This window comes from Pteropus vampyrus, unplaced genomic scaffold (assembly GCF_000151845.1).
Source record: "Pteropus vampyrus isolate Shadow unplaced genomic scaffold, Pvam_2.0 Scaffold20, whole genome shotgun sequence".
In the NCBI taxonomy this organism is placed as follows: Eukaryota; Metazoa; Chordata; class Mammalia; order Chiroptera; family Pteropodidae; genus Pteropus; species Pteropus vampyrus.
Genome location: NW_011888801.1, coordinates 15016441 through 15030706, shown reverse-complemented (window position 1 = coordinate 15030706; position 14266 = coordinate 15016441). Strand labels below are relative to the sequence as shown.

Sequence of the window (14266 nt, the reverse complement as noted above, 5' to 3'; positions counted from 1 at the left end):
ATAAAACCTATACTCTAGTGAATCAGATTGTCCCAGACATCTCACAAGTCCTTGTATCTTTTGTGAGTGTCAGCAGAACTGATAGAAAGGACAAAAGTGGACACCATTGCTGATAGAGCTGGTGCTTTTTATAGAATAACACCACTAGAGGTGCCTGTCACTATAAAAACAGCCCATTGCTAACTAAATGACAGCAGCTTATTGGGAAAGATCCAAATTCATTTGGAGTTTTGCTTTTCTTAATTTTTATTCATGGGAATGAAAGACAAGAGTGTTTTATCTGCTGCATAATTACCGCTATATTAATGATACTAATGGAAGCAGGGTAGGTGGCTTTCACATTAACCTTCTTTCCAAGGGCACAACCCATTGTTAAGTAAAATATTTTTAATCTCCAAATATTTTTCCTCCGTCCATCACAAACTTTCATTACCAGTAAGAGAAAACAATGTTTCTTACTGCTAAATCTAAAAACTCATAAAGCTGTCATGAACCTCTTGAAAAGATTTTAATGGTTTTGTTCTAGTTTTTTCCTTAAGTGAAGATTTGTCTTTGACATGAAGTCTTATAGTCTTATAGGCTAGAGAGAGCTATATAAAGGTCATTTAGTCTTCTGACTCTTGTTCGTTGTTATCACTATTTACCCTTGCATTTTTATCATAGTTTATCAATAAATTTGAATTTAAAACATGTTAAGGATATCTGTTTTTCAGAAAAGTCGACATAATTTTAAAAGATTTTACTTAGAAAACCCAGGATTTAATTTGTTTAGAACAGAAATATCTATATGTGATTTTTATTTCCCGTAACTGAAGGAACTAAATCTAACCTTGTTTGTCTTAGGAAAGAAGACTAAAACCATCCTAAATTAAAAGAGAAATATGATCATTGATATTTGTATTTTTCAACCACTTTATTTTCAAAAGATGGAACAGGTATTTGTTTTCATAGTTAAGAGATCAAAGTAGGCAAGGTTTGTGTGTATGTGTGTGTGTCTTTTTTTTTTTTTTTTAATAGGAAATAGGAAGCTTGGCCATTACAGGGCAGAAAATAAAAAAGAACTAGATTGTTCCTCGCTGTATTTATTCCCAGTCAAGCCAGTAGACCAGGTTGCTTTTAAACCTCACTTACTTGGAATCATATATCTTTGATTTCTCTATCCTCTTACGAAGTTATGTCTAATGACACCAATACTAACTGCTTTATGGTTTTGAAGGTTTTAAAACTCATCTTATTTGGTTTTCCAAGTAATTCTTTGAGGTAAACAGTATAAGAATTATTAACAAGCCTGATTTTTAGATAACAAAATGAAGTCCAATGAGATTGAGTTACTTAAGGATTCATTTTGGGTTCTTTACATCTCCTAATCTCAGTGCAGTGTTCTTTTTACCATACTGTGCTATCTTTGTAAGAATGATTTTTTTGATATGTGCTAGTTATATGGTATTTCGATTAAATATTTCTGGACTCATTGTTTTAACCTCAGTTAATACAATAGTCTTCCTGTTTTGCATGTTAATTATTATTTATATGGCAAATACTTACTCAACTGCTTCTATATTCTTGCATTACAAGATGCTAATGTAGACACAAATGTTAATAATTTATAGTTCCCACCCTCGAATAACCAACAGTCTAGTGAGGGAGTTAGATTACATTTTAAACTGCTTTATTGAGTTATAACTGACATACAATAAATTGTATCTTTTCAAGTATATAATTAAGTAAGTTTTAACATGCAGCTATACACATGAAACTACCTTTTGCCCATGTTTTAATTGGGTGGTTTTGTTTTTTGTTGTTGAGTTTTGAATGTACTTTATATATTTTTGGATACATATCAGCTATGTGTGATATATCTTTTAATTATCTTAACAGCGACTTTTGAAGATCAGAAGTTTTCCAATTTTGAAGTTCAGTTTATTGTTCTTTTTGGTTTCGTATTTTCTAATTTGATTACTGAGGCTTTATAATTCATGTTAGTATGAACCCTCCAACTTTTTCTTCTTTAGAGTTGTTTTGCTGAATTTTAGAATCAGTTTGTCAATATCTACAAAAAAACTTGCTGGAATTTTAGGAGTGCTTTGAATCTATAGATCAATTTAGGAAGCATTACATTTTAATAATATTTAGTCTGACACATAGATGAAATATCTCTATGTTTAGGTTTTCTTTAATTTCAGTAATATTTTATGCTTTTCATTATATACTTTTACGTATTCTCAGATTTATTCCTAAGTATTTCATACTTTTTGTTGCTATTTTAAGTATATTTTCAAAATCTCAGTTTCTGATTGTTCCTTGCTACTGTATAGAAATGTAATTGATTTTCCGATTTCAATTTAATCTATTATGTGCAGAGTACTGTCAAGCACAGAAGGAAAAACCAACTCTACTTACGGTGTCAAGGAAGGCTCACACAAGAAACAACATGAATTTTATAATTATTTTTTGTTTTGTAGCTGAGTATCTTATCCAGAATTCTAGATGAATTTATAGGATTTTAGTATATTTTAATTCTTTTAAAAATTATTTTTATGAAGCAATGTGCTAAGTAATAGATTAGAAACTGTAGTATTGACTTTAAATCTTTTAAGTTTTGTTATGGAAAATTTTAGTCATCTGTGAAAATATAATATTTTTCATAGCTTTAATATTTATATATATAAATATATTTCTATATTTATATATATTTGTATATTTGTGTGTATGAGAAATTTCAAACGTATAGAAAAGTTTCAAAGTTAATACAAGGAATTTCCATATAGTCTTCACCCAAATTTACCAGTTTACATTTCTGCTCCATCTACTTTATCATTCTTTATTTTCTTTTCCTGAACTATTTAAGAGTACATTGGAGACATTGTGCCTTTTTACCCCAAGTAGTTTGTTGTATTTTTTCTAAGAACTAGGATATGCTCCTTCATCAATACAGCACAGTTATCAAAATTAGGAAATTTAACATTGATAAAGTACTATTAGCTAATCCCTAGTCAATATTCTAATCCTGTCAATTATTCTATTATACACTTTGTCGCTTTTTCTCCCTAGTCTACAATCCAATCCAGGATCAAACTTTGAATATAGATTTGATCATGTGTCTTTTAAACTGGACAGTTTCCCAACCTTTCCTTGGGTTTGTTCACCTTGATATTTTTAAAGTATATAAGCCAGTTACTTCATAGAATGTCTGCTATTTTGGGGTTTGCCTAGTGTTTCTTCATAACTAGACTCAGTTTATTCATTCTGATAAGACTCCCTCTGAAGTGATGTGTCCTACTCAGTGTATGTTTTAAGGAGAAAAATAATAACAGTTTGTCCCAGTATTTGTGATATTAGGTGTTATGATTTGGTTAAGGTGGGATCTGCCTAGTTTCTCCACTGTCAAGTTACTCTTTTTGCCTTTGTAATTAATCTGTATTTATGTTTTTTACATACTTTGAAACTGTAAATATCCTGTCCTCATTAAACGTTCACCCAGTAATTTTAGCAGCCCTTGATAATTTTTTTAGCTTCATCATTGTTTTTATATTTAGTAGTTGGCACTACTTTAAGGAACCATTTTCCCCTTCTCTCTCATTTATGTATATTTGTTTATAAATATTTGTGTAAGTATATGGATTCTTATTCAGTGGGTTATAATCCATTACTATTATCTCTTTGGATGCTAAATTGTCCCAGATTTGATCAGTGGGAGCCCGTTCAAGTTAGCAATTGTGTCCCTTCAAATGTGCCATCATTCTTTAATGCCTTTCCTTCTTTTTTTTGGCACACAATGATGTTCTAGGCTCATCTTGTATATTCCCTGCCCCAGCTCTGGAATCAACCATTTCTCCAAGGAGTTTTGGATTTTAGCTAGTTTTTAGAAATCAAGATTTGAATGCTCAGCATGCTTATTGCTACAAAGAGTGTCTTTGCTTCTATGCCCTCTCAGCAGACAGAGCTAGGATATGCATGTTATACATACACATGCATACACATACATACACACACCCCCAACTGAATTCATATGGATATCTGCCATTCCCGTCCAACATCACAACATACATTCTTGTCTTCCCCTTTTCCATATTTGAAACTCACTTCCCTGACAACGTAAAATGTGGCTCCCAGTGTCCTCAGTTTATTTTTTCATTTGCTTAAATCTAGATACGCAAAAGGTGACATCAGAACTTCTAAGCCATGTCACTGCAAAAAGCAAACCTGTTAGGTAGAGTTTGGTATTTGTTTATCTCCCTCGCTCCCTCTGGAGATAAATTTTATACACACCAAAGAACATAATATTAATTGTATAATTTGGTGAATTTTGGCAAATAGATAGACCCTTGTATCTCGCATCCCTATCAAGACATAGAACAACATGTCCATCACCCCCAGAAACTGTCAGTCAGTTTCTGGTCAATCTCCATGACAGCCCCAGCATTAACCACAATTTTTATTTTTAATCATAAAGTAGTTTTGTCTTTTTATAATTTCATGTAAATTACTTATTGTATACTCTTCTATGCCTCACTTCTTTTGCTCAGCATTGTGTATGAGATTTGTCTATGTTTTTGAGTGTATCAGTGGTTCGTTCCTTTTTATTACTAGTAATGTTTGTATGATTATAACACTTGCTAATTACCTATTGATGGATATTTGGAGTTTCTACTTTTAGGCTTATGATGGTCTTTTTTATATGTCAACTCGGCTAGGCTAGAGGCCCCAGTTACTCAGTCAAACACTAATATAGGTGTTCTAAAGTTATTTTGTAGATATAATTTAAATCCATAATCAGCTGACTTTAAGTAATGGAAATTATCCTAAGAATCTGGGAGGGTCCGATTCAGTCAGTCAAAAATTCTTAAGAGCAATGCTGAGAGTTCACTGAAGAAGAAAGTCCTCCTGTGAACATTAGCCTCAGCCTGTGCCTGAGAGTTCTAGTTCTTAAGACTTGCCTAGTCAGCCCCAACAATTGAATAAGCCTATTCCTTGCAATAAATCTCTTAATATGTGTCTCTTACTGGTTCTCTTTCTCTGCTTGAACTCTGACCGTTATAAGATTATTATGAATAAAGCTGCCATAAACATTCTTATATGCGTTTTTGTGGACATGCATTTCCAATTTCTGTTAGGTAAATACCTAACTCATGGAATTTCTAGGTTAAAGGTAGATGTATGTTTAATTTTATAAGAAATTGCCAAATCATTTTCCAAAATTCTTGTCCATTTTATGTTCTAGTAACAATATATGAGAATTCTACTTGTTCTACATCCTTGTGAACATTAAATGTCATTCTTTTTGATTTTAGCCATTCAGTTAGGTATGTAGTGGTATATCACAGTGCTCATGATTTGTATTTCTCTGGTGACTAGTGATGTTGACCAGTATTTCACATAGGCATTAGGCAATTGTTTATTTTCCTCAGTTAAGGTTATGTTCAAGTCTTTTTCCTATTGTTTTTATTATTGACTTATAGGAGTTCTTCAAATATTCTAAATACAAATCTTCGTCAGATATTTGTTTGCCAAATATTTTTTTCTCCAGTCTTTCCTAAGCATTTTCCTAAAGGTGTTTTAATATTGATCTAATCTAGTTTATTTTTAAAAAAATTATTGAGGTTACTATTTTCTTTATCCTAAGAAATTTTTACCTACCCCCATGTCATAAAACCATTCTCCTATGTTTTCTTCTAGAAGTTTCATAGTTTTGGGTTTATGTTTGTTATCGATCTCAAATAGTTTTTATTCATAATGTGAGATAATAGTTGAAGTTTATGGGTTTTTTTTTTTTTCTATATGCATATCTACTTGTTCCAGCAACATTTGTTGGAAGGACTGTTCTTTTCCCAAAACATTGTTTTATTATTATTAATTTTTTCTGGCTTTATTGAAGTATAATAGACAATTATTTGCTTGCATTTACAATTGTACAATTCAATGAGGTTTTTTTTTTTTTCAATTATAGTTGGCATACAATAATATACTAGTTTCAGTTGTATCCCAATACATTGCTTTAGCCCCCTTTGGTGAAAAGTCAATTGACCATGCAAGTGCAGATTTACCTATTCTGTTTAGTTCTATTGATCTATTTGTTCTTTCCTTAGGCCATGACTAATTACAGTTGACCCTTGAACAACATAGGTTTGAGTAATGGGCCCAGTCATATGCAGATTTTTTAAAATTAATACCTGTATTGTTTTTGAACCTTGGGAGTTCAGGCATGCAGAGGGACAACTGTATGCATTGATCTATGCCATTTTATATAGGGCTCTCGAGCATCTGCCAATTATGTATCTGCAGGTAGTCCTGGAACCAATCCCCCACAGATATCAAGGGACAACTAAAGTTTTTGGGGAGTCCAAATTTATACACAGATTTTCAACTGTTCAGGGTGTGGCACCCTAACTGCCCCCACCTCCGGCACCCCCCGCCCGGCGCCCCCCGCCGCCCGGCATTGTTCAAGGGTCAACTGTAAATGTTGAATCCTCCAATTTTTTTTTTTTTCCAAAAATGTTTTGGCAATTCTAGGCTATTTGCATTTCCATGTAAATTTTAGAATCCTCTGTTCTCTGTCTGTAAATTGATAGTTAAATGTAGAGGCCATTTGTAATCTTGATCACATTTACTATTCTTTGTATATAAAAGCCTCAGAGTTGTTTAAGTAAACTTGTAACAAGTTAACCCAACCCTAAAAATGAAGTGAATTTGATTTTGGATAAAGAACTGACAGTTCATAATGAGCATGTCATAATTTGATTTTGTGTTCTTTTTATTTTTATTAAATATGTTCTCTATTTTTTTGTAAATTTATGTTTTATCAAGTTTTATCAATCACTTTCTCAATTACTATTTTTTTTAAAGTCTACTAGGATTATCAACAGAATTGAAGAAAATTGACATACTGGTATCGAGTCTTCTAACCCCAGAACATAGTCTGTCTTTTCATTTATTCAGATCTTTACTTTTTCTTGAAGGTGTCCTCTACATCTTTTGTTACTTTTGTTACATTTGCTCCTAAGTATTTTACTTTTTTTGATGCTATTATTAATCAATTTTTTGTTTTATTTTCCCATTGCTGCTAGTATATAGACATACTTTTGATCTTACTACATTTACTTATGAGTTTTTATGTCTTTTTCTCCCTTCCTCCCTCTCTCTTCTACCCCATCTTTCTTTCTTATTGATTCCTTAGGATTTGCTACATAAACAATCATGAGATCTGCAAATAGTAACAGTCTTACTTTATTATACTCCTTTTGACTTTTGTTTCTCTTCTTGCCTTATTGCAGTGGCTAGGACCATCACTGTAGTATTGAATAGAAGTGATGACAGTGGTAATCTTTGCCTTGATCTGTTAAAAAAAAAAAGACAATAGACCCAAAATGGAGTCAGCCCACATCACATCACTTGTGCTAAACCCACATCACCAAACCGAGACTTAATACGTAATTTAGTTATAGTTTCAGCCTCCTCTAGGAGTGGAACTTTAAACCAGTCAATCTAGAATTATCTGGTTAGCACTAGTTAGGTAATCCACCTGATAAACTCCTGTCTTCCCCTAAAAGAAGGTGACCTTGCCTAAAATAAGCTGTTCTTTGCTTTTATAACTTCCTTGTCCCATTCCCTTCTACCTATAAAGTCTTTCATTTTGTACAGCTCTTTGGAGCTTCTTTCTATCTGCCAAATGAGATGCAGCCTGATCCATGAATCAATCATTGAATAATGCCAATAAGATCCTTAAAATTTATTCAGTTGAATTTTGTTTTTTAATAGATCTTAGCTGGAATGTTTTCACCATGAGTATGAAGTTAACTGTGAGTTTTTTCGTAGTGATCCTTAATAAGATAGAGGAAGTTTCTTTTTATTCTGTTTTTCTGAGTTTTAATCATGAGTGAGTGTTGAATTTTATCTTTCCTGCAATTTTATTTACGTGGGGTTCTTTAATCTGTTAATATGATGAATTTCATTAATTGATTTTTCAAATGTTAAACCAAAATAAATGTACAATTGTTATGTCTTTCTGATGAATGAATCATGAAATATTCCTCTTCATCTTTCATAATACTCTCTGACTTGAAGTCAGTTTTATCCAATATTAATATAACTATACCCATTTTCTTATAATTAGTGTTTTCATGTTTCTTTCCTTTAATTTATAAGTTTCTCCCTCTTTTTCTTTCCTTACCCTTTTTTTAATAAGCAGTCCAGATTGGTCCTGTAGAGTTTCCCAGGGTTCTGAATTTTGCTGATTACAACTTCATGGTAGTATTTAACATGTTCCTCTGTTCTCTGTCTGTAAATTGATAGTTAAATGTAGAGGCCATTTGTAATCTTGATCACATTTACTATTCTTTGTATATAAAAGCCTCAGAGTTGTTTAAGTAAACTTGTAACAAGTTAACCCAACCCTAAAAATGAAGTGAATTTGATTTTGGATAAAGAACTGACAGTTCATAATGAGCATGTCATAATTTGATTTTGTGTTCTTTTTATTTTTATTAAATATGTTCTCTATTTTTTTGTAAATTTATGTTTTATCAAGTCTTGTATATTCTAGAGTCATTTTTTCCCTGAATATGAAGTCTTTGTCGTAGGTATTTTCAGTCTCGGACCTTTATTATATGAGTAGTCATTTGTTAACAAATGATAGTTCAACTGCCTGAGTTAGTCTGTTTGCATTTTATTTACTGGCAAAATTAGGGCAATTGTACTTAAAAAAATCATTAATCTTAGTTATCAATGTTGTTTTACTTCTTCATCTTTTCTTTTTTCTATTTTATATACCAGAGTATTATCTTGCTCAGGGTTTTCAGCTTTTCATTTTACTGTTTTTCTTTTATTCTTGAAAAATCAAGTGATTATTGGGTTGACCATAGGAATTGGAATGAGTTTAGTTAAATAGGAGCAATTTTGACACCATCTCTCCTGATACATGTTCAGGTACGATGAATTAGAAATCTATGTTATATGGCAAGTTTGATGTATATTCTCATCAGATTAATATTAATTATGCTTTTTTTCCCTCCTTTTCCTCTCATACCATAATATTCTGGTTTTACAAAGCATTTTTGAAGAACCTTGCCTGTTGATAGGCAAATCTTAGATTTAATTTTAATGACACTTTTCTTAGCAGAGAATGTCTTTATGTAAAATCTATTTTCTCAATAGTACGAACTAAATATTACCATCAGATTACTGACATTGAAGAGAATGAACTTTTATAAAACAGTCCGTATGCTTTCCTTATAAAAGAAGGAAATGAGTATTACAGAGCATATTTTGTTTTCTGTATTGATTGAGACATTTAGTTGCTGTATGATAAACATTGTGGTCGCCTTAGGAAACATCTTTTTTTAATCTATGGGAAATAATAACATGTCATTAAGACCAATGGTTTTTTACTGTTATTGTGTTTTAGTTGACATTTGCCAATAAGATATTTAAAGAAAGGAGGGATAAGTTTATTAATAAAGACCTTTTAAAAGATACAGCTTTTAAGAAAATATTTCTGAAAAGTAATATTGGCAGATTATTTTTTTCAGGTACTGAACAGTACAGCGAATACACAGGTTATGCCGAAACGTATCGTTGGGCCCGGAGCCATGAAGATGAGAGCGAAAGGTGAGTTTGTTTCTGAGTTTCTGACTTTAGTATCACATGGCCAAAAGCTAAGGAATGTGGCCTCATATATTCTGCCTCCCATTTATTCTTATTTCAGAAATATAGCTTTCCTTTAAAATTCAGTGTTATAGGTTCATTAGTAGTTAAAACAGTATTACCAATCTCCATGTGCCAAAGGGAAGAACGGTGAAATAAAAGCCAAAAGTCTAAATCAAGAACAAGAAGGATAGCACTTTCTATAGTTTTTTTTATCTCTCAGCTGTCAATTGTAAGCAGCCAGTAGTGGTTAACTTCCAAGGCCAAACTTATTAAGAATAGTTCCTAATTGTCGCATAAAGCGTTTAAACAGCATATGTAGTTATCCTTAACTTTTCTGGGAGATTAGGTAGGTGGGGGAAACTTATGTTTGGACAGTTTGCCTAATGCCACAAAACAGTTGACAGCAGGACTTACAGTGAACTTTGCTGCTGCTATTTTTTATTGAAATGTATTTTTACGTGTTGACATCCTTGCTTCCCCACTAAATTGGTTGGCCGGAGGTGAATTTTTATAGAAATAGTACCTGAAAGGGGTGTGTGTGTGTGTGTGTGTGTGTGTGTGTGTATGTGTGTGTGTGTGTGTGTGTGTGTTTTAATGAAAAAGAACCATTGTGGCAGAAAGAATCAGCAGTTGACCATGTAGCTATATAAACTTATTCTTTGTAATAATCTCAAGTCCTGCTCTGGGTCTCTTTCCCTTTGTTTTGGTTAAAATATGTGGTTGCAGCGATTATCTATGTAGATGTTTAATTCTTCATAATAGTTTACTGACTGACATGAAGGTTTTTATTGCTATTCAATGTAGAAAGTTGTTTGGCATATTAATATATGCAAGTTTGTAAGAACTGAAATATTTGGAATTTCATGTTTCCAAAATTATCTTCACTCAGTCTTTCCTATTTCCACAGGCAATGTGCTTTGCTATCTTTGTCTTTTTAAAAATAATTTCACAGTCAGCAATTGAGCACAGTAGGTAGAATGTTATACTGAATCATTACACATTTTTTGTTAGTACTTGACTTGGATGGTATATGATAATGTTACATACTCAGTGACCTAAAGCAGGTCTTTCAGAACAAAGGAGAAATGAGCTCTTGTTGAAATACAAATGCCATGTCTTAAGTATTAGAGGAAAACAAAGAACTAAGTTCCTTTTGTTTGCCCCCAAGCCCTTTAACCTCCGAGACTCATTGTAAATGATATACCCATTTACAATATGTCAAATTCGTTGTCACTTGGTAATTTTTCACTTTGTTGTTTAATGCCTGGCCGTCCACAATATGTATGTGTCTTGGAATCTAAAAGGAAATAGTGTTTTCTGCCTTTCTGTTTTGCTGAGACCTATAGTCATGGATTCGTTTGTTTCTTTTTAATATTTTAACCCTGTCAAAGTCTCAGAAACCTGACCCTGTGAGGGTTTTACTTTGTGAGTGCCATTCTCCATCTCTCATCTTTCCCTCATCTGTCTTGCCTCAGGGACGACTGGCAGCGGCGCAGCACTGAAATTGTCGCCATCGATGCCCTTCACTTCAGACGCTACCTCGACCAGTTTGTGCCTGAAAAAATTAGACGTGAGCTTAACAAGGCCAGTAACCTTATTTCTGAGTTCATCTGTCAGCTGTCATTATTTACTGCCATTTTATTAATGCTGAAATTAATGCTTTCTGGTAATTCTTGCAGTGTCAGTATATCTGCCCACAGCTCTCCTGATTTAATGGATCTGTCAGCTTGTACAAGATGTACTTTCCATTTCGTAATTGGTTGATTACTGATGCCAGATAGACTGTTGCTTGACATTAAGCCCCACACATGCATTTATCTCAGCAAGTGCATTATCATTGTAAAACCATATGGAATGAATGAGCCTTGAAAATTTTTTTAGACCTACCCAGTGATGTTTTCTTCGCAGGGTATGCTGTCAGAATTAAAACATAAACTGTAGAAGTCAAATTAATGTTGTTCTATTATAGGTAAGAATAATGTGTAAATTATTTACTGATTGGGTAATTTGACATTATGATGGAATCTATGATTTTCTATGACAGTGCTATCTACTATAATCATTTTATTTTTTTATTCCTATTGTTAGTTCAAATTTTCGCTACTGTTAACCAAACCATATCAAACTCTGTCATACAATAAAGTGCCGATACTGTTCTCTAGTTTTAGGGTCTGACCAAAACAGTTGATATTTTCTTTAGTTCCTCAGATTACTCTCACAGACAAAAAGACTGACCCAATTCTGAAAACTTATTTCTTAACTCCCATGAGTAAGGTTTAGTTATGGGATTATTTAAGATAATGAGGTTTGTGGTTCTGCATAGTTAAACATGTGCCAATCCCTACACAGACATTTGATAGTGACAGCAGACTGGGTGTACCATTGCAAGGAGATTGGGAGTACATGTGTGTCATTCAGTATATCATCTTTGCATCTTCTCCCCGAGTTTTCTCTCTGTGATGCTCCACTTACTGCATCTGAACCACCTTGCCTTCCATATTGTTAGTAAAATAAACAACCAAATAATCCAAAAAGGCTTTTTCTACACTTATAACTTAGTAGATATTATGAATGTAATTACATGTATTATCTTCTGTACTAATCTACTTGAGAATCTAATTTATTATTGGACATATATTCTTATATATAATTTATTACTTTATTTTAATGTTTAGCATTGTCAAAGGAATCTCATAAAAAGATTGAAGAATAAATACAGTTTTCCAAAGTTTTACTTAATATAACAGCTATCGTTTATCTTTTTTTAAAAAGTAATTCTGCTATCCAAAAAGACTATTACTTGGTATATCAATAGTTATAATTTCTCCCTTTTACCTGACTCTGAAAGTTAGAGATTTGCCTGAATAATATCTTTTATTATATTAGGTAATTTCAAATGTTAGCCTACTTCACTCTTGCTTTAAAGCAGTTGTCTCTAAGCACATTTTTTTATTATATAGTTTATCAAATAGGATTAGAAGATTTATCTTTAGATTTTCAGCAGATGTTACTTATTTAGCATGTATATGTAAATTTTTCACATGGTCATTGATACTAGAAGACATTTACATAAGCAATAGGTAGTTTGGAGAGAAATATATGAAAAAGAAATGTGTTTAAGTATAATCCTATATTAACATAGATTTAAAGGTTCCTTTTTTATGGATAAAGATTATATTCTCAAATACCTCCTGTAGGAGCTAGATCATTCACTTTTAAAAATTATCAATAAATATGATTTTAAAAGATAATCCTGGTCATACATAAGTTTTTTCTTTTTTAAATTCCCCAGGGCCAATTGATGTTCTCTGCATTTACTTGTATAGCACTAACCTTCAGTTTACCCATCCTCAAAAACACCAGAAATGTTTAAAACATGAAACCTTGGTATATGTGAATAGTTTGTTAGTTGTAAGTGTTATCAACATTGAAAAACATTTGTAGAATGTAGTGTCCTTATGAGATAGATACACTTTATACCAAAAGAATGAGTCTTTAACCTTTGAACAGAAATTTTATTCCATTCGAGTTAGTCAGTGCTAGCATATTGCCTTGCATATGGGAACTTCTCAAAAATATTTGTAAATGAGTTAGTCACTGCTTAATTAAACTTCTTACATATTACTAATACAGTTTTTTTTAAGATAAACATTTTAGACATAAATACATTATCTCAAATCACTCAGAATATTACAACTTTATGGATATTTCCTAAATATTCTTCAAACACTAAATAAAACCCAGTAAATCCAGTGTCAATTCAAGTGTGAAAATAGGTGAAACTGTATGAAGCAGATGAATTGATTTTTAATATACAATAATGCAGTTCTCTCTTTGTTTTCAACCTGCCATTATTTTTGTCACTGTGCAGTTAAATCTGATTTATATTTCATAAAAGATTCAGTCAAATGCATGTAGAAACTTTTTAGAAATTGTATAGGTAACAATAGTAAGAGTAATCACTAACATTAAATGATTGCTAGGTACTCTACTTAGCACTTGAAATTCGATGTCTGATTTAATCCTAACCACTTAGGGAGGTGTAGACAGTGGTCTTATCTCTAATTTAGAGATAATGAACTGAACCTCAGGAAGTTGACTAACTTGCCCCAGGTCACACTGGTAGGCAGTGAGAAAGCTAAGACTTGAATCCAGGTTCCCCCTCTTTCAAATCACTTTTTAAAAATTTAACTCCTCCCGCATAGAGATTACTATAACTATATCTGTTTTTCTAGACTTTTTACCTGTTTCAGTCTTAAGTCATTAAGAATATTCCCTGCGTTTGCTTAATACATGATCTTCTACAAGCATGTATGTATGCATGGCTTACCTTTCTCTTTTAGTCATAATCCTGTACCGTGAGCAAGCTGCCATTTCAATGCTTTTTTCTCAGTATCCTTTTCTGTTTGATTTTTTTTTATTCAAGGAAATTTGAGTGTTTTCCCCCTAGCTTATTTATTAAATTCCCATGAAACAAGGAAATACCACAGGTATAAAGTAGCCCATCAACACATGGGCTAACTTTGAGAAAGCACCTAGCACATGGAAAAGCATTTGATAAATCTATGTTTTTGATAAATGTATGTATGTTTTCACTACTATATTTGAAAACATTTGCTCTTTT

At 32.3% G+C, this 14266-nt stretch overlaps 1 protein-coding gene across 4 annotated transcripts in view; it reads left to right on the top strand.

The window, feature by feature from the left end:
* Positions 1 to 14266, top strand: part of PARG (poly(ADP-ribose) glycohydrolase) — a 116564-nt gene that overhangs the window by 81489 nt on the left and 20809 nt on the right. For all 4 annotated transcript variants that reach the window (XM_011355420.2, XM_011355422.2, XM_011355421.2 and 1 more), the window contains 2 exons: positions 9525 to 9603; positions 11118 to 11226. In XM_011355420.2, the coding sequence (XP_011353722.1) occupies positions 9525 to 9603; positions 11118 to 11226 (188 nt within the window). The remainder of the gene's footprint in view (positions 1 to 9524; positions 9604 to 11117; positions 11227 to 14266) is intronic.